This window comes from Ciconia boyciana, chromosome 1 (assembly GCF_034638445.1).
Source record: "Ciconia boyciana chromosome 1, ASM3463844v1, whole genome shotgun sequence".
In the NCBI taxonomy this organism is placed as follows: Eukaryota; Metazoa; Chordata; class Aves; order Ciconiiformes; family Ciconiidae; genus Ciconia; species Ciconia boyciana.
In genome coordinates, this window is record NC_132934.1 from 213374072 (window position 1) to 213393480 (window position 19409).

Sequence of the window (19409 nt, forward strand, 5' to 3'; positions counted from 1 at the left end):
AAAGTTACAATGTTCCTGATGTAGAGGTGTGAAGAGTTTAGATATTGCAGACTTCAGGGGAACTATCCTACCTCTACCCTACCTTGCTTTCCTACTATGTAGCAAGTACTTGGTTTCTTTTTAGCTAAGACTCTGTTCTGGAAATTGTACCACTCAAGAATGGAAGTGTGCAAAACAGTGCGACTAATTAACGAATATGTCCTATCAATGCCTACTGGGAAGCGACACACTTCCTGCATCTTGGTTAGATAATCTTTTCTAAGATTATCTAACCAAGCAAAGAACTGAGCTGCAGTTTAAACAACCACTGTGTAGTTCTGACTCTTTGCTAACACAGGCTTTCTAACAAGAGGACTTTACTAAGGACCTAGCTGCATCCATGTAAAGAAACTCGTGTTACAAATAGCAGACATGGATTTGCATTCAAATACTTAGACTAATGCTCTCTCCGTTAAGCTGACAGTAAGACATTTTGTAGAGTAGTTTCAGTCTTGTACACTAATTGAAAGACTCTTTAAGTATACAGTTTCTGAAGAAACTTTGAAAATGGTTCATTTCAAAGCCTGTCCACATGACTTCTCTGATGATTTTTATCCCATTGATATGGGAATCCATTAGTCAGTATCTGTTGCATCCCTGTGAGTTTAAGAGTCCCCACTCTCACTCCTCATTTGAGTGGAGGTGATGAGGTAGTTGACCAAGGACAGCCACCATCACTGACAGACTGATTTTTCTCTGCTATGTTTGTAAAACTAGGAACCCATGGGTTAATAGGCTGCCCTTTTTATGCATCACTTTGATCTGCTCTAAAGCACTGTCGCAGCCAACTGCTCTGGTCACTGGTGGTAGTACATTTCCTCTGTGGGAGGATGCACAATACCACTTTGTGGTACAGGTTGAGCACAAAACTGCCAAATCAAGAGGGCAACATTTTACATCACCTTTGCCTCCCCTGAGGGAGGCCCACTGATCTCAGCTTCACCAGAGCAGCTTTGCCTGTAGCCCAACACAAAACAGAGATCACGCAGAACATTGCAAAAGGCACTCCATTCTCAGACACGATTAACTGTATAAACAAGTAGCTGTGGGAACAAAATCATCCCTTACTCACCTAAATCACTCTAATTTGTCACTGCAGCCCCCCTACTTTTCAGCTACCAACCTCGTTATTGTAACTACATCTCTGTTTAACTGATTACTAATGTGCACAAAGAGCCAGTGAACAAAACAAGCCCTCTGGCTGTCCTTTATCACGAGATGACCGACAAACCACTGACCTTAGACACTCACTTGTGCAAGTTTTAAGGTTAAAGTTACCCACCTAATAACTGATGTAATCTGAAGGCTACTAAGAGAGCTTGCATGAATTAATGCGGTCCTTGCTACAGTAACTGAGGCACACACCTACCTGAAAACAGGGCCTTACACAGAATCCCATTACCAGCAGAAATCAGGTGCCAGAGGAAACAGGATGTTCTTTAGGAGTCCTGCGGTCCTAGAAACAATAAGTAAGCTAAGGACGGAGGTGGGAGAAAAAGCACTTTGGCGAAGTTTCCACATAAGTTAAAAAATAAAATGGTTGAAAAAAGCTAGCCTACAGTCTGCAGATAGAACAGTCAGAATCAGGTGTCATCTCAGTCACCAAAATTAACTTAACCTTTGCAATTAAGTTTTTATTTCAGGGTTATGGTTGGTTTTTTTAATAGGTACATTAAAAAAAACTTACTATAGCTCCCTATTAAGAGGAAAATCACTCATCTTCCCATGCATAAGGATGTTTTAATGGATAGCCCCATAATATGAATATTCCATCTGCTAGCAGGTTCATTCTGGCTAAGTTGAAAGCAGCAAGCAGCAACGTCAGTCCTCCTTAAAAGTGATATTAAATTGCAAGAACAACAGGAAGTCTATCAACCATGAAAACTTCACTCATGAGATTGTTTGCACTGCTGGGCTGGGCTACATCATGCAAAACCCAGTCTTTTCCCTGACTGGTACCAGTTTCACTGAATACTTAGGGCCAGATCCAAACAGAGGGCTCAGGCACCAAAAAGCAAGGTGTGCTATGATGCAAGTAGCCTAAAAGGGCATGGTGAGAGCTAAACCCAGTGCTACACATGAGAAACGGGGAGCAGGGAACAGTTTCTGTAGCAGCCTACAGTTGCACTGGATGAGGCGTGGTGTCAAAGCACACTGCATGAATGGGGTTTGCCCTATAAATGCTGCTGAATAGCACAGGGATGGGAAAGAGGGAGAAGAAGGTTATGATTGAAATTGTTTCTCAGCCACAGGTAGCAAAATCAGGAGTTTATAGTTTGTGAGGGTGGGGTTTGGAGTATAATGCCTGTCCCTGAACAGGTATTTAGTTTTGCAGGAGTGGCTCATTCTTTAAGAGCATAGCTGTGCAAGGTGTTAGCTCTCTCTTGCCCAATGGCTACAGCACATACCCAGGAAGCAGCCAAAACCAGAGCCTCTAAAACCACTTAACCCAAGAGGACTCAAACTCGCATTCCCTTGTTTACCAAAGCCATATGACAGTCTCTGAAGGTTTCACTTGGTTCACTTTTAACCCTTCCTAGGGCTGCACTACCAAGGATTAAACCCATCGCACCAAATAGCTATTAGTTTAAAGCAATGTCACAACGTCGCAAGCAGAAACAAGAACACAGGTCTACTTTCTCTCGGTCAGCCCACCACATTACAAATCAAGCTCTCTCTCCTGACTTCCCTCCTCAACCAGCCAGCTCTGCATTCCTGGCTACACAGCCATACAGTTCTAGTAGGGCAGAGGGAAGAGGATAGTAACCCCAGGGTATTAATTTTTAATCCAGGTCTCTTAATCTCCAGACAAGTACTCTAATCACTATGAAACAAGACAAATTTAATGACATTTCCACTAACAAATTATCCCAGGCTTGAAAAACAAACAAACAAAACCAACCTACAACTCAAAGAGCTACATACTCATGCAATACCCAGGTGGAATATAGGCAACCTGCAAATCCAGCATGGTCAAAAAAAAGACCGTAACAGTTTTTTGTGGGCAGGACCAGAATAGAAGGTCAAGGGCTCACTACTTCTGGTTGTTTGTTAGATTTCTGCCTAGGACCTAAACACATACCTTTTGCTTACAGTGCCTAAAGTGCAATTACACAGGATTTTTGGACCTCATCCTTAGTTCTTCATAACTAATGTTCTATTTTTAGTGCTATTTTTTTAATCACATAAAGCATTTAAAGTGAGTAGAGAAGACAAGCATGGGGGTAGATTTTAACATCTAAAAAGCTGCTGGTCTAAAACCATTTCTATCCCAGGAGTTCTTGAATATGCTGATCTACTTCTGGAGCTCTAGTTACACAGCTGAGATTAGATAGTCTAACTGTAGTCCATCCAGTACAGAAGTAAATCACTGTCAAATTATCAATCAGTCAGAATCAGATTGATAGTAACACTGGGCAGGCAATTTCATATGGAGTTTACCGATACTCGGTTTGATCCTTTTGTAGAACAAAAGCATGTGGTAATGGGTCTAGGATATTGTTCTGCTAGTTACTCTGCAAATAAGCATCCCCTTTGTTCTTACCTTTATTTATACACACATACACGTAGAGACAGACAGAGATAGAAATGCAGAATTTCCTTGAGTGGGAGAGAGAAAGAAAAATGTACTTTTAGATGATTTAAACTACTGAGGAAGAGGAGTATAGCAAGATGGAGGGAAAAAAAATTGTCAAGTTGGTCATTAATTGGCTGTATATGCACAGGATACTGAGCTGGATTCAGGTCAAAAATAGTCTGGCATTATCATCCAGATAAAGAGCTATAAAATAGGAAGAGGGAAGAAGTATTCCATTCCTCCTGCTCACACATGCATTATATCTCTTCCCATTGCTGCTCTCAGTGCAATAAAGAGTCAGGTTACATACAGCAAGGAAACCTTATACCATGAAGTAAGAATCTAGCACAGCCAGTTGCTGTACCCAGGCAAATTGGAATGACTCTCTACCACAAGAATGAAGCATGAATAAGTCTGCTAAAATCAGCTGTCACTCACTTTATGCCCAAATAAGCTAAAGAACTGGAGACTGCTAATACAGCAAATGCAACATCACTGGCTTGACATATCATAAAGCATAAGTGTTCTGGCAGCGGGAGATCAAATGAAGGAGCCTCCTTAAATTGACTTACGAGCAACCTAAAGAAGCTGACTTCAAACACAACAGGTGATGGACTTTGAGCACCAGAAGGTTACCTACTGCTTTTAGCAGTTATCTGTTAGTCAGCCATCCTGGACCTGGTGAAGAGCACTTGCTGTGCAGAGAAACAAATTGTTTACTATGGTGCAAAACAAGTCACTATTGAATGAAGACTGACATCCATAGGACAGAACCATCACTTTTAATTAAAAGAAAAATAAAATCAAACATTTTTTCCTACTGAAAGACTACGAATTACTTTTAAGTTTCCCTGAAAATAATGTTTTAGTAGGTTTTTGTTTGAAGACTGTTCTATTCACCACTGGGAAAGCCGATTCCTTTCTGTCATGAGCACAGGAAACACCATACAGGGTAGAAAAGAAGTAATTCCTTCAACTTCTTCCCACTGTTTAGCTTCCTGGTTGAGGTTTGGGGTTGTTTTGTTTTCCTAGATGCAACAGTTAAAATCTCACCTTCTGTGCAAGCATCAAAGGTTTTCTCCAAGTACTAAATTTGAGCTGTACTGCCACCTGGGAATCTGGCAAGTGTCTCCTGCAGAATAATAGGAGTTTACTCCAGAGAATATACCTGCCCATGGTCTCTACCCAGTGCTTTAGAGAAAAGACTAATTCACCTTTCTGGCATTAATTGGGAGCGATGGAGTGTTGTTTACTCTGGCCTCTGTCAGCATTAGTAAACAAGAACATGAATACCTATTTCACTGAATTTTAAAAGCCTGACAGTGAAACTGATAATACATTATTCTGGGCTGCAAGAGATGCTGGAAGGAAATTTCTTTAACAAGAGACAGGTCCAATGACAGCTTCAGGAAATTCAAGAATGTGCTTTGCAGCCAATGCAGAAGCCTGCTGCACCCATAAGGTAGATGCAGAGTAAGCAGGATGCTTATTATTTCCTTGCCTTAAACCCAGACACGAGCACACTAAAATATGGTAATTGGTAACAGTGCATAAGCATTTTCTAACATTGTAACATTACTAGTAGTATTTTATAAACTAGCTACGCGTAAGTATGTAGATAACACATAAGTGCAAATGAACAGAGACTTGCAGTATGCTTGCCCAAACAGTGCACAGGAAAATATGTGCAAATAGTAAAGTCTGCGAGAGAAGAGCGAAGGACATAGGGTGGGCAGGAAAGATGTCAGGTGAAACCAAAATAAACCTGCAGAATAAAGGGTGAGATATTTATTTTGAAGGATTGTTCTGGTTCCATCAGGCATAAGAAAGATGCCTAGCAAAACCAGGGTAGGGTCTTACTCCCAAAAATAATGTGAACTATGTCAAAGGCAGATGAGATCACCCCCTTTTCTTCCAGGGAGGCAGCAAGGTAGATAAAAGACTAACAGTAAGCAAAGATAGTAATTTATAAAAATCACAAAATACTCACTTTGATTCCAGCTTCCCTTGCCAAAGAGCTCTCAAGCACTTTACCTTGACCTCGGCAACTGAGACCATCAAGAACTGTACTCATAAGCGCTAAATATAGGGCATCAGCTCCATGGCACTGTATACACCTAGGTTTACTACCACTTACGGATGTGATTGTTAAGAACTGTTTGGAAAACGTAGTGATAATGACCGACGGTAATTAAGAACTAACAAATGGAAGTCTGTGTTGTTGATGTATATCAGTTTAGTAAAGTGGTTTGATTCATCAGTCTTTTAAACACTCCGTCACAGAGGTCTCCAATTCTCTGACATACGTAAACACACAAGTATTTTGTTGCAACACTTTGATTGCTTCTTTTATCCAAGAAAATCAAGTTTATTTTCAGAGCATCCTGTCAAGCATGTTTTAAGTCTCCTCCCATTTCACTTTTGGGAAAGTTCAGAAATACTTGTCTATACTTGTCTTGCCACTTGACGATCTGTCCCCAGATTTAAGCGACCTTTATCCTGCAATGGCAATCTTATAAACAGATCCTTCTGCTCACATCAGAAAGAGACAACCAAGTGCATTAGACCTTAGGGCCAGCTCCAATTCTGCAAGTCACTCCCGAGACAGTGTGAAAGATGCAATTATTCTAGTGTTTCAAAACGAAAATGTTTACTATTTACATAAAGGTCATTAACATCTCTCAACCGAGATCTAAGCACCTTCTTTAAATAAAAAGAGTCCTTTTATTAAAACAGGCTTCTACAGAAGCTAGGTGCAGGTAAGTTTTTACAGTTACTCAGCTCTCACCACCAGACAAGAGCTCCCTTCGGCAGAACAGGGATGTCCCAGAGCACGGCCCCCTTGCAGTGGGGAGGCTGCAGTTCTTCACACCGGCTCTCGAGATCGGTTCTGAGGAAAGTCGCTGACAAGCGGTGCTTCCCTCCGGCTTTAATAACAGGGGCTGGGCAGGGGAGGCACCTGTGAGATCTCCCCCAGCCTCAGGCGAACGGGCCCTGCAAGCTGACCACAGCGAAAACACTCGAGCACGGAGCAGCCCTCCGGAGCAGCCCGGCTGCCGAAAGCTTGGAGTGAGGACTCCTCAGCTGCCAACACACTCACCCTCACGCTGTTCCAGCACTGCGGGCACGGGTGGTTTATATGCTTTTTTTTAATCTCTGAGTCACTCCATTAGCAAGACACCCCCACCCCCCGAAACCCTTCAGGGCAGCCTCACCCCTCCCGCCGCCTCAGCGGGCCGAGGACAGCGCAGCACGCCGCCGCCTCAGCTCCACAGGACCCCGCCGTTCCCTCCGCGACTACCCCAGCCTTACCCTCCCCTTCCCTCCGGTCAGAGACAGCCTCAGTTACCTGGTCCCGGCCGGCAGCCGCGGTCCCACACCGCCTCCCCGCTTGTCTGAGGGGAAAGGAGGCGGCGGCGCGGGGCGAGGCAGCCCCGTTCCGCCGCCGCCGGGCCAATGGCGGCGTCGCGTCCCTCAGAGCGGGGCGGCTCCCCGCGCCTCGAGCCCGCCCTCCGCCGCCCCCGCCGGAGCCGCGCTCGCGTTCGTGTCAGCGGTGGCACCGAGAGGGCGTTCGGGGGGACCGGGGCGGAGCGGTGGGACTCTGGCCTCGCCGCAGTAGGAGTCTCCGGGGGCAGATTTGAGAGGGCACTTCTGAGGCAGAAGCTCGTGGAGGCCGGCTCGTTCCACAGCGGAGAGTGGCTGTTTCACATAACGTCCACGCAGGGAATGTGAGCTTGACTTCACTAGCTGCCGTGAGGTACTATGATCAGTATTTCACTTTATCTGGTGATAGGCAGCCGCCTTGAGGTAAAATGATCAGTATTTCACTTTACCTGGTGACAGGCAACCTAAGAGGTGTGAACATACGCCCCTGTTTGCAGTAAAGATACAGGCAGCGATAAGCGAGGTTTCAGTCATGTATTTGTCCAGGAAGCCTCTGTAATTGCTTTTCTGTTTAATCAGTGGCACAAAATACACATGCCACCATTTCATAGGATGTTTCAGCAGGACCTTCCCCTTGAAGCGCGTCTCACTCAGCAGCCAAGACACCAAGGTGACTTCTGAAGCTCGAGTCCCTCAGGGAGCAGGGTGACAGCACCGACCCCCTGTCACGTGGAGAGCTGATGTGCTGGTATTTTCATGTTATTTATGTCCTTTTCATGGCGCCTGTGTTATATTTTAATTCTATTTTGGGGCAGCTGGAGGATTTCAGTCTCTGGAGTGCCTGAGAGTGGGGCCTGCTGGGCCTTGTGGGCAGCCAATGAGTCACTTGCTCCGGTCTCACTTGCAGGAGCCCAGTTTTAAATGACTTCCCCATTGTGTTCCCAGCCTGAATCTGTTCACTCCCCAAATCCTAGATCATCAGCACTGGCTTCCTGCTAACCATAAATTCTTATGTTTCACCTCTTAGTCAAACTTGGATATGGTGAAACAATTTAATGCTTTTTAAAGAAAATTTAGTATACATGGCATTGGTATAAAGGTTTGGTAAGTTATGTGCCTTTTCAATTTCATGTATTTTATATGTGGCTCTTCCTTCCTGATGACAAAATTAGGGACTAGAGCATGCTTTATGCACTATCCAGTAAAATTCTGGCTTAATAAGCTTTTAATAAGGCTTCCATTTAGTTCACAAGGATCAAGGTGTACTAGAGACTTTGTGAAAGCTTAAAACTCCATTTCTCCCTGCAATAATTTTCATTCAAGCATCTCTTAACCGTATATCCTGTTTATTCATCCTAATGCAGCATACTGAGCTGTACCTATACAAACCCACACTGAACTGTTCAGTGCAGATCAAGAAACATGGTTTGGTACATTAATTAGAAGTGGGGACCCTTTCGGCACTCGTGGTACATGGGATGAATTTTTCCATTGTGTTCAATATCTCTTTTTTTTCCCCTCTCACAGCAGTCCCAAAGAAGAACAAGGAAGGAAGGGGTAAAACTGAACCTTTTTAGACCAAACATGCTGTATCAGCTGACAGCTGTGAGTACATCTGGCTGCTGCTGGATGGAGCCGGAACTGGTGGGCCTGGTGTACCCATTGCCCAATTCCCCCTTTTATCACGGACTTTGGACCCAAGCTTAGGGAAAAGCAGCTCCTTGCTCCTAGGAAGCTCCTGGTGGCAGAGGCCTCCGGCATCATGACAAGTAACAGCTTGCGACACCATGTATGGGGTGTGCGCTGTGTCTGTTAAAATATTTAAGTGTTTTCTCCTACTCATATTTAGTTTAGCGATTTGTTCTTGAAATGGATTCAGGTGAAATCTGTGGGATTCTGTACGCAAGGGCTGTCCCAGCTCAGACCGGTTGCCAGTTCATAGCTTGAGTGTTTACAATGCTGAAAATACTTGAATGACATGTATAGTAAGGACCCTCAGACTGATTCTTCAGTAACTTCAGATGGAAAGAGTCTGCAACCAGTATACAGCCTGTCCCCACAGTTGCTCTGCACGGGTGTAGGAGATCTGAAGAATCTGGGTTTTTGTGTAAGCATGGAGCGGCTGTTTTTCACGTGAATTGAGCCTGAGCACTCTCACGGTGGCACCAAGAGGATCAATGCTAGTGACGGAAGGAAAGACCCTACCAACCCTCCTCTTAGTCTTCCCCATACATACTCACAGAGTTGTTAAGCTCTCAGAACAATAAAAAGATATAAGCATGTTTTTGATTGCAGTACAACACAAAGTGTTATGACACCTTTAAGAAAAAAACCTGTAGGTGTCTCTGTGTAGTGTTATTCCTATCAGATTCGGAAAGTGGATCACCTTTCTTCCATCACCCCCTCATTCAACATGTCTTTCTCTGTAGCCATTATCCAAAGCAGAAAGGAAATCATCCCATCTTCTCCCATTAAAAGGAAAAATAAATTAGTGCTTCGGTGTGGTTGCAGAACAGCAGGTATTAGTTGAAGAGATAGTAACTTCCAGTGAAGCAAATCCACCTGATACTGCTTTCCTTCCTCCAGCTTAATCCAGACAGACCCTCAGTCTCCTTTGAACACTCAGCCGCTCCCTGATGTGAACTAACACGAATCACAGCTAACTCAGATGCCACTGATTTCATTGCTGTGGTGATATTTCCCTGTCTGGTAGCTTTGACCACATCACCCCTTGCTTTGCATACTTCAGTTGGCTCCTGGGCTCCAAGGTCTTTTTTTTTCCCTTTAAAACCTGCACTGTTAGGTGATGCGATAAAATGCTCTTCTCTGCAGGCACAAAGGAAGGCAGAGGAACAATGCCTGAGAGGAGTGGAGGAGCCTGAGAAACACCCTGCCTGGCTGCTCGCAAGCCCGTCACAGGAGCTGTCAGCCCATCAAAGGTCCATCTCCACAGGCACAGAGGAGCACAGAGGCACAAGAGCAGGTGGGGGAGCCCCAATAACCCCTTCAGAGACACAGCCCCTCCCAGGGCTGTCCCAGGGGAGCCTCAGTGCCTCAGAGACTGGAGGGATCACTGCCTGTGCGGGTGGCACACATTGTGGCATGCAAGGGAAGAGGATTCTCAGATTGCACAAGACTTGCTATGGGATATTCAGGGGACAAGCCAAAGGTGGGGAAAATGGAGGGATAAAGGTGGTTTGGGGAGGAACTCCGTGGGAAAACAGAGGGGTAAGGGGATAAAAGGGGCCAGTCGTGTGTACATGGGGCTGGGCAGTGTGCTTGTCTGCCCATGCCCTGCGCCTGCTGAGCATCATCTGTCCTGTCTTCTATTAAACTCCATTTCTACCTTTTTTTCTGGGGGGTGAGTGGCTCTCTATTCTGCATGCATGTATGGGAGTACTACTTCTGACCTCTTTGCTGGGTCATGTCACATGGGAGGGGCAAGTCCTCTGCCATCTTACCAACAGAAGGCATTTCTTTACACCTTAAAAAGTAAGTCTTCAAAAACAGTTTTTAAATAATTTAAAAATTCTTTTAAAACATAACAAAAAAATGTATACCAAAGGTGTAAACTGTGAAAGGAAACAGTGTGGGTTACTCCGCTGTATATGGTGCTCTCTGTGGTAAGAAAGAGATTGCCTTGATAATAACGATCATGAAAGAGATAGCTTTAAAGAGCAAATGTGCACGAATAGGGCCTGGTCATTTTCCTGTTCTCTTCCTCCAAGACAAAACAAACGATAAGTCCTGCTGTCACTGACCAGGGCATCTTTAAATTTGAGCTATTATGCAGCATTGCTAGAGATAGCTCTCAAATGCCCAGTGGAGGAAAAGACATGAAGCCCTAATTTGCTGTTTGATGATTTCCAGGAGGTGAGAAGGAGTCTATGAATAGCTGCAATACTCCTTTCCTCAAGGACTGCTCAAGATAGTTTCTGCTTTGCAATTGATGAGAAATGCTGTTTCATGTTTAATTAGATAGTCCTTTGTCATTAAACTCTTTATACTAGGTGCTTTCTGGTCCTTTCCCTATGTAGTTTTAGTCTGTGACAGTTGTCCTGTATGTGCACATATCTGTAAAAAGGTGAATTTGCCATTTTAAACTTAATCAGAACATGAAGCCAAAACAAGTTCCGTGTAATAGTGATATATAAGAAATGGTTCTGGCACTTTGCACGGAAATTTCCAATCTCGCCATGGCTTTACCCTCTCTTATCAGATTTCCACAGTTAAAATAAAAAAAAAAACAAAGAGAAAAAAAAAAAGTTTAAAGAAACATGAGAACTTCTCTTCCAGTTGTCAAGTCAGTGGGACAGCTCAGTGGGAAACTCAGCATTAGGGATGGGATCAGAATAAGAACCAGCTCTCTGGAGTGAACTTTGCTGTAAGACTTTTCTTTCAGCAGGACCTTCTGCAGCCCATCTTAGAAGGTGACTGAGAAGGAAAACACGCTCTCTGCATTGCCTCTTTTTGACACAATCTGTGTTTTCTGGGTTTCTTTCCCTCAGGGTACAAGGCTGAGAATTCTAGAAAGAATGCCCCAAAAGAGCGAAGGCTTCTCCTCCAGTCCTAGAGGGTGTTGGCAAAAGGTTTAATTTAATTTCTCTGGTTACTTAAATAGGTAACCGCTCGAGTGGCCCATACTGCCCCTGCCCTTTTATCAGTATCGATATTTATTGAATACAGCAGGACTTAACAGTTCAAAACTACCCCTAGCAATACTCTGCTGTCTTACATGCTTTCTTGTGCTGGGCATTTTTTTGGTGGAATACAGGACTTCTAGAGTTATATCCTCTGTTTCTGCCTTGCTCCCTGGTCCCATACCTTTCAGAGCCCTTCCCGGGTCCTACATCTGCCTCCTCAGACTCTCACTGGGCTTTCTGTGTGGCTCAGGAGAAGAAGGTCTTCCTGGTCCATCCTTCCTTCAGTATAGCTGTTTGTTGCTCCACCAGGAACAGCCCATCACCTTCACCCTGTCTCAGGCTTTGCAGAGGAGCAGGTTTTAAGAAGAGCAGAATAGGACTTCCAATGCTTATTGGAGTATTCAAACACCTCCTGGGTATTTTGCAATAGAAGGAACAGGGATTCTCCTTCCCTCCTCAGGTCCTCCCCAGGCTTTTCTTGCGCAAGCCCCCACTGAGGGTTAGGCAACATAAAAAACAGAGTTGAAACTCCCAGGAGTGGCCCAAGGCTGCACCTCCAGCCAAGGTCTTGCCAAGAGACTCTGGGTCCCAAAAAAGCACCCTTGGGTTCTGTTCAATGTGCAATGCTTTATTCTTCTCTGCTGATTGCACTGGCTCTGTGGTAACACAGCCAGCCAGCTCTGTGTGGCCTGGATTCTATTTCCTTGCCTGTGTGGTCTTCCTGTTCTTCACTTTCCTGTGGGAGGTGCTCTTTGATGACTTCTTCCTTACTCTGAAGGTTTTGCAGGTCTGCCCAGTTGTCCCTCAGGACCTGAACTGCTGCCTGCTGCACAGCAGGATGCTTGTCTTCCTGCAGTAAGTAAGTGGAGGGCTGAAATGACACGGGAAGAGGCATCAATGACGATGAAATCCCAGGTGAGAACAGTCATACCTTCCCTGGCTTCCTGAGCAGAGCAACACTTGAGAAAGCTTGAAAGCCTTCCCTGGGTTCAGTCTCATACCCAGGCTGAGGTTTGGGACAGGGCATCAGAGAGAAGAGGCAGCATAGGATGGCAGAAGGTGGGGACATCTTTCCCCACTCAAGGAGACAATATAAAAGAGGAGGGGCAATTTTAACCTACGTATCCTCAGAAGACTCATACCCTGCTCTGTCAGCTGGGACATCTGGCCATCTACATGCCCTTGAAACACTTCTTTGTGAAGAAGGAGGCCCATCATAGCCACCACAGCCCTGGTGATGGCCTGGTTGAGCTGCAGACAGGGAAGTTAGAAGTTTGCTCTGACTGAACCTCACTGAACTCAGCGTTCCCCAGAGACAAGCTGCCTCTTCCCCAAAAGGAATTATTTCCCTTATTCCTCTGGAGGAAAAGGGCTTGCTCAAGAGGATAGGGAGTATTTCCCTTTTTTGTACCCACAACCCCTCTGACTGAAAGGCCACTGGGATTCAGCTGGTTCTCAGCAGGAATTCTCCAGGCCCAGCTTGTGGGAGAGGTGGGAAGGTGGAATCCACACACACATAGTTCTTCCATGCTCTTTAGCAGCACCTTCCAGCTCCAGACATTTTCATAAAGCTGCTTCTTCCCAAAGCACTTTGACATGCCATCATTACGCAGAAAGGCAGGTGAAGTCCAGCATCACAGCTACTGCTGAAGGGCCAACAGAAGCAGCAGCTCTCACCACTTCTTCACAGTCCAATCAGTTTCTGACCACATTTCTGACCACAGAGCAGAACAAAGGGTAAATCTTGTCACAAAACTCATCTTCCCCCATTTGAGGGAAGGAACATTTTTCTCCATCTTGGAAGTCGAGATTTACACCTTTTGATCACTTTTCCAGACTGCATTAAAACAAGGGGGGGGGGGAAGGTCCCCATGTAAAGTATGTACCAGTGAGCGTATCTTGCGTTATCATGCAGGTCTGTCGCAAATGGCAGTCCCGTGCTCATCAGCGTTCAATTCTGAACCTGATTTGGATTCAGGGGCACATGTGAGGTGTTTTAAAATTCCTTCCTTGAAATGTTAAGCTATTTCTCTCCTCCATCTTCTCTTCCTAGTTCCTGTTAGCTCCTTTATACATATATATTTCTATATATGTATATGTTACATATATTGCATATATCATATATATTGGTTCCTGATGATCATTGAAAGAAAAATGTCACACACATTTTCAAGGGCAAGAAGAAGGATCCAGGTAACTACAGAGCAGTCAGTCTAATCTCAAGCTCCAGGAAGATTATGGAGCAGATCTTCCTGGCACCTGTGTTCGAGCTTATTAACAGAGGGTCAAAGAAGAGCTGAAAGCACTGCCTGATCCTGGCAACACTGTTAACCTACAAAATAGGGACTTAAACTTATCATAATATTTTCTCTTTCTGTATGTAAGACAAGACTTTCTAAAAGATCGAAGTATTGTCTGCCCATGCAAATAGAAAAAGGCAAAGGTTGCCCACAGTCAAGTTTAAGCTCTGTTACTTTTTGGCATAGTGGGATTTAAATATGTGCAAGTTAAAGATCTTGTGCTACAAACTACGAAGGTCAAGGCTGTGTTTATCTTTGCCAGCTGACTTAAGATGCCGTTCTTTCTTTTTTCCTGCCTTCTATTCAATGCCTGGCTTATGTGACAGCTAGCTACTGTGTCCTGATAGCATAATTCAATCCATAATATAGGAGAAGGAAATTAAAAGTCACTAGTTTTTTATGATTTGGGGTTTTTTTGTTTCTTTTTTTTTTTGCTTTCTCATCTGAACAGTTATGTGGGGCCACTGAATGAATGTAGCAGCATCTTCCTACTGTCTTCAATATAGATGCATTGCAAATTATGATCTCTGCCTATAGGACTAAAAGTGTTTTGTCCTTGCTTTAAGGAATATGCGTTAATTACAGAGGCTGCTGTACTATGTCAAACAGGACTTATCATAGGATAACATAAGCTCCCACAGGACTGGCCAGAAACTCTGAACAAAGTATGTAAATGTGAATTTCGCCCAAGAATGAGGACAAAGGCATTTATTATAGTGATTCACAATTTATTTCTGTGGTAGACTATGGCTCCCGGTGTTACGTGGCACTGATGTCCTATAAAGGAGGACGACATACAGAGCCCATCCAAAACCAATGGAGGTCCGCTGGCCAGCAAAAGAGAAGCAGAAGTAGTTTGGGCTCAGCCTCCAGCTCTCCCTACGATTTCTAGCCCTTGTTCTTGTGGGGGACTTCAACTTACCAGATGTCTGCTGGAAATACATTACAGCAGAGAGGAAACAGTCTAGGAGATTCCTGGAGTGTGTGGCAGATAACTTCCTGACACAGCTGGTGAGGGAGCCAACTAGGGAAGATGCCCCGCTGGACCTCTTGTTCACGAACAGAGAAGGACTTGTGAGCCATGTGATGGTTGGAGGCCGCCTTGGGCAGAGTGATCACGAAATGATAGAGTTTTTGATACGTGGAGAAGCGGCGAGGGGGGGCAGCAGAACTGCCACCTTAGACTTCCAGAGGGCAGACTTTGGCCTGTTTAGGAGACTGGTCAACAGAGTTCCCTGGGAGGCAGCCCTAATGGGCAAAGGAGTCCAGGAAGGCTGGACATTCTTTAAAGAGGAAGTCCTAAAGGCACAAGAGCAGGCTGTCCCCAGGTGCCGAAAGACAAGCTGGCGGGGAAGAAGACTGGCCTGGCTGAATGGAGAGCTCTGGCTAGAACTCAGGAAAAAGAGGAGAGTCTATGACCTCTGGGAGAAGGGGCAGGCAACTCAGGAGGACTACAAAGGTGTAGCAAGGCTGTGCAGGGAGAAAATTGGAAGGGCCAAAGCTGAGCTAGAGCTCAATCTGGCTGCTGCTGTAAAAGACAACAAAAAATACTTCTTCAAATACATTAGCAGCAAAAGGAGAGCTAAGGAGAATCTCCAGCCCCTTAGTAGACGGGGGAGGGAACACAGTGACCAAGGATGAGGAAAAGGCTGAGGTACTTAATGTCTTCTTTGCCTCAGTCTTTAATAGCAGGGCCAATTGTTCTCTGGGTACCCAGCCCCCAGAGTCGGAAGATAGGGACGGGGACCAGAATGGAGCCCCCATAATCCAGGGGGAAATGGTCAGTGACCTGCTGCACCACTTAGACACTCACAAGTCTATGGGGCCTGATGAGATCCACCCGAGAGTACTGAAGGAACTGGTAGATGTGCTCAGCAAGCCCCTTTCCATCATTTACCAGCAGTCCTGGCTAACTGGGGAGGTCTCAGTTGACTGGAGATTAGCAAATGTGACACCCATCTACAAGAAGGGCCGGAAGGAGGACCCGGGGAACTACAGGCCTGTCAGCCTGACCTCGGTACCAGGAAAGCTGATGGAGCAGATCATCCTGAGTGCCATCACACGGCATGTAGAGGATAACCAAGGGATCAAGCCCAGCCAGCATGGGTTCAGGAAAGGCAGGTCCTGCTTGATCAACCTGATCTCCTTCTGCGACAAGGTGACCCGCCTAGTGGATGAGGGAAAGGCTGTGGATGTTGTCTATCTAGACTTCAGTAAAGCCTTTGACACGGTTTCCCACAGCATTCCCTTGGAGAAACTGGCTGCTTATGGCTTGGACGGGTGTACTCTTTCCTGGGTTAAGAACTGGCTGGATGGCTGTGCCCAAAGAGTGGTGGTGAATGGAGTTTACTCCAGTTGGCGGCCAGTCACAAGCGGTGTTCCCCAGGGCTCTGTGTTGGGGCCAGTTCTGTTTAATATCTTTATCAATGACCTGGATGAAGGGATCGAGTGCACCCTCAGTAAGTTTGCAGATGACACCAAGTTGTGCGGGAGTGTTGATCTGCTTGAGGGGAAGGCTCTACAGAGGGACCTGGACAGGCTGGATTGATGGACCGAGGTCAATTGTATGGGGTTCAACAAGGCTAAGTGCAAGGTCCTGCACTTGGGCCACAGCAACCCCATGCAATGCTACAGGCTTGGAGAAGAATGGCTGGAAAGCTGCCCAGTGGAAAAGGACCTGGGGGTGTTGGTTGACAGCCGCCTGAATATGAGCCAGCAGTGTGCCCAGGTGGCCAAGAAAGCCAATGGCATCCTGGCTTGTATCAGAAATACTGTGGCCAGCAGGACTAGGGAAGTGATCGTGCCCCTGTACTCGGCACTGGTGAGGCCGCACCTCAAATCCTGTGTTCAGTTTTGGGCCCCTCACTACAAGAGAGACCTTGAGGTGCTGGAGCGTGTCCAGAGAAGGGCAGCGAAGCTGGGGAAGGGTCTGGAGCACAAGTCTGATGAGGAGCGGCTGAGGGAACTGGGGTTGTTTAGCCTGGAGAAAAGGAGGCTCAGGGGAGACCTTACTGCTCTCTACAACTACCTGAAAGGAGGGTGTAGAGAGGTGGGGGTCAGTCTCTTCTCCCAGGTAACAAGTGATAGGACGAGAGGAAATGGCCTCAAGTTGTGCCAGGGGTGGTTTAGACTGGATATCAGGAAATTTTACTTCACTGAAAGGGTTATCAAGCATTGGAACAGGCTGCCCAGGGAAGTGATTGAGTCGCCATCCTGGGAAGTATTTAAAAGAATGTTTGGATGAGGTGTGTAGGGACATGGTTTAGTGGTGGTCTTGGTAGTGTTGTTAGATTTACGGTTGGACTTGATGATCTTAAAGGTCTTTTCCAACCTATACGATTCTGTGATTCTGTGATTCCTTTCCATCTTCTTATGCCCTGTCCCTCCTGCTAGGGCATGGCTTTTTGCACAACACTGGTGTGTGGGGCGAAGGGGGTTACAGGCAGTAGCGTATGGCTGCCTGTTACCAGGTGGAGGAGCTTGCTCCATCTCAGTGCCTTGGATGGCTTAGGGAGCTTGCTCCTGAGAAAGCAGCTCTGCAGTCATGGTTGACCCAGGTCACATTCAGTGTGGAACTGCAGCACTGCTATGCTTGGAAACGCTCTTTTTCTTGACGATAGCTGCAATTTTACTTTACGATTTTAAGCCTGCCACCCTAGGTATCCATTTGGATGAAACTCGGGCCGTCCCATGACCTTTGCCACATGGAAATCCCTCTCAGGACTTAAATTACCCCTGTGCTGTTGTTAACGTTTGCTTTTCTCGTTTCCTAAGGTGGGGTGCCAGCACAGGAACCACCAAGCAAATGCACTGTCGCTGCACCTGACAGTTTCTCTAGGAAAGGCTCGGAAGTGTTTTGCCTTACCCCCCGCAGCGATGGCTTCCTCACACCGCGCGTGCGGGGCGCTCTCCCCGCTGAGGGACGGCCGGGCGCTTTTCGCGGGCTTTTTCCCGGCGGCAGATCCCGCGCGCCGCCGCCAGAGGGCGCCGCTGCCCCGCGGAACGCGCCGAGGGGCGGGGGCTCCCGTTGCCTTGGCGACCGGCAGCCGTTGGCGTCGCGGTGGCGCCGCGGCGGGCGGGCCGTGCCGTAGGCCCTGACTGACCGCCGCCCGCAGCCGGGCCGGGGCCGGGAGCGGCGGGGCTTGCGGAGGGGCCGGGGAGGCTGCCGCGGAGTAGAAACAGTGTGTGGGTGCAACAGGGATACGGGGGGTGATGCGGAGGCAGGGGGATGCGGTGGTGACCGTTTAGGCCCAGGGCCATGAGGGGGACTTGGGGTGGGTGGTGACAGGGTGAGGGGAGGTACTTCAAAGGTTGGCCGTATAGGGAACTCTTCAGTGGTGGGTGCTCAGAGGTGGTGGGGAACAGTATGGAAAGGCTTAGGCACAAAGTGACAGTACCAATGGGGTCTGATGGGTGCGGACAGGGAGGCTCTGGACACGGTGAGGGGTGGCCCAGCTTTGTCCGCTGAGATGTCTGATGAAGGGGGTAGCGGGGAATACGTGCGAGGGACATGCGGGAAGGGTTAGGCAGGAAGGGACTGAGAGCAGAGGGAACTGTTAGCCTGCCTTGGAGATTGGGAAGGGGTTACGGTGTGGCTGCAGGATGCAGAGGTAATTACTGATAGGGACTGAGGGAGCGGAGGCTACTGATAATGCAGCTGCTTGAGGTACAGGGGTCATAGTGTGAGTGCAAGTGCTGGTGTGGATGGCACTGATGACAGCGATTGAGCTCATGTGAGTGGTGAGCTGCCGTACAGGTGGTCCCTGCAATGAGTGTCTGGAAAGTCACAGTAGTTGGGTCACACTGTCTGGGATCTGCTTGCTTCTTCTAAGGATGTAATGGCAGTGTAGTTATTGCTTGAGAAAGTGCTGGTAGCGATAGTGGAGGTCTGTCAAGAGTTATACCTCGTGATTGATTTGTTTGGGAGAAGAAATGTATCTTGCCCTCTGAAAACGTTTTCCTGCTGATTTAAAATCTGCAGTCAATTCTCAGTCCCCCGTATATGTTCCCTTCACTCTTGTGTGTGTATTTTCTATGGTTTGCAAAATCCAGCAAATCTGTTGTTATAGTATGGGGTTTTTTTACCTCATTGTACAGCTTGGAGGCTTTCTTGTTGCTCCCTGTACAGGAAGAATTGCATAAATATATCACTGGAGCTCACCTGGGGCTTGAGTTCCAAAAAAAACCCAAAACCTTTTCAAAGTACTGCGGCTTAAAATGTTTCAGTTTGTATCCAGTTTTAAGCAGGGGATTTGATTATCCATTTAGTGGAAGGGACAGAAATAATAATAATTAAAAAAAAGTTAGGGATTGCTGCAGTGATCTTCCAGTTCTGGGGGAAATCAGAAATAAATGCTCAAGTGGAAGTGGAATCAATACCACCCCAGTTACTTCTGCACTGAAGAAGGATGACATTCTTTTTTATACTTTAAAAATGTATCCTGCACTTGTGTATTTGGGATGGAA

At 46.4% G+C, this 19409-nt stretch overlaps 2 protein-coding genes across 9 annotated transcripts in view; one reads left to right on the forward strand and one right to left on the reverse strand.

Annotated features, from left to right (window-relative positions):
• SYTL2 (synaptotagmin like 2) overlaps nt 1-7059 on the reverse strand; it is a 63419-nt gene extending 56360 nt beyond the window's left edge. Inside the window, exons 1-2 of one of the 3 annotated variants that reach the window (XM_072850798.1) lie at nt 6966-6983; nt 1409-1495 (exon numbers count right to left, since the gene is read on the reverse strand). The gene's annotated coding sequence lies outside the window, so the exon portion shown is untranslated. The other 2 variants (XM_072850797.1, XM_072850799.1) reach the window with 2 other exon arrangements.
• Nucleotides 7060-7234: 175 nt separating this feature from the next.
• CCDC83 (coiled-coil domain containing 83) overlaps nt 7235-19409 on the forward strand; it is a 32948-nt gene continuing 20773 nt past the window's right edge. Inside the window, exons 1-4 of one of the 6 annotated variants that reach the window (XM_072855198.1) lie at nt 7235-7373; nt 7622-7748; nt 8528-8605; nt 9833-9983. In XM_072855198.1, the coding sequence (XP_072711299.1) occupies nt 8585-8605; nt 9833-9983 (172 nt within the window). In that variant the 5' untranslated portion in view covers nt 7235-7373; nt 7622-7748; nt 8528-8584. Of the gene's footprint in view, nt 7749-8527; nt 8606-9832; nt 9984-12421; nt 12559-19409 lie in introns of all 6 variants that reach the window. The other 5 variants (XM_072855189.1, XM_072855180.1, XM_072855209.1 and 2 more) reach the window with 5 other exon arrangements.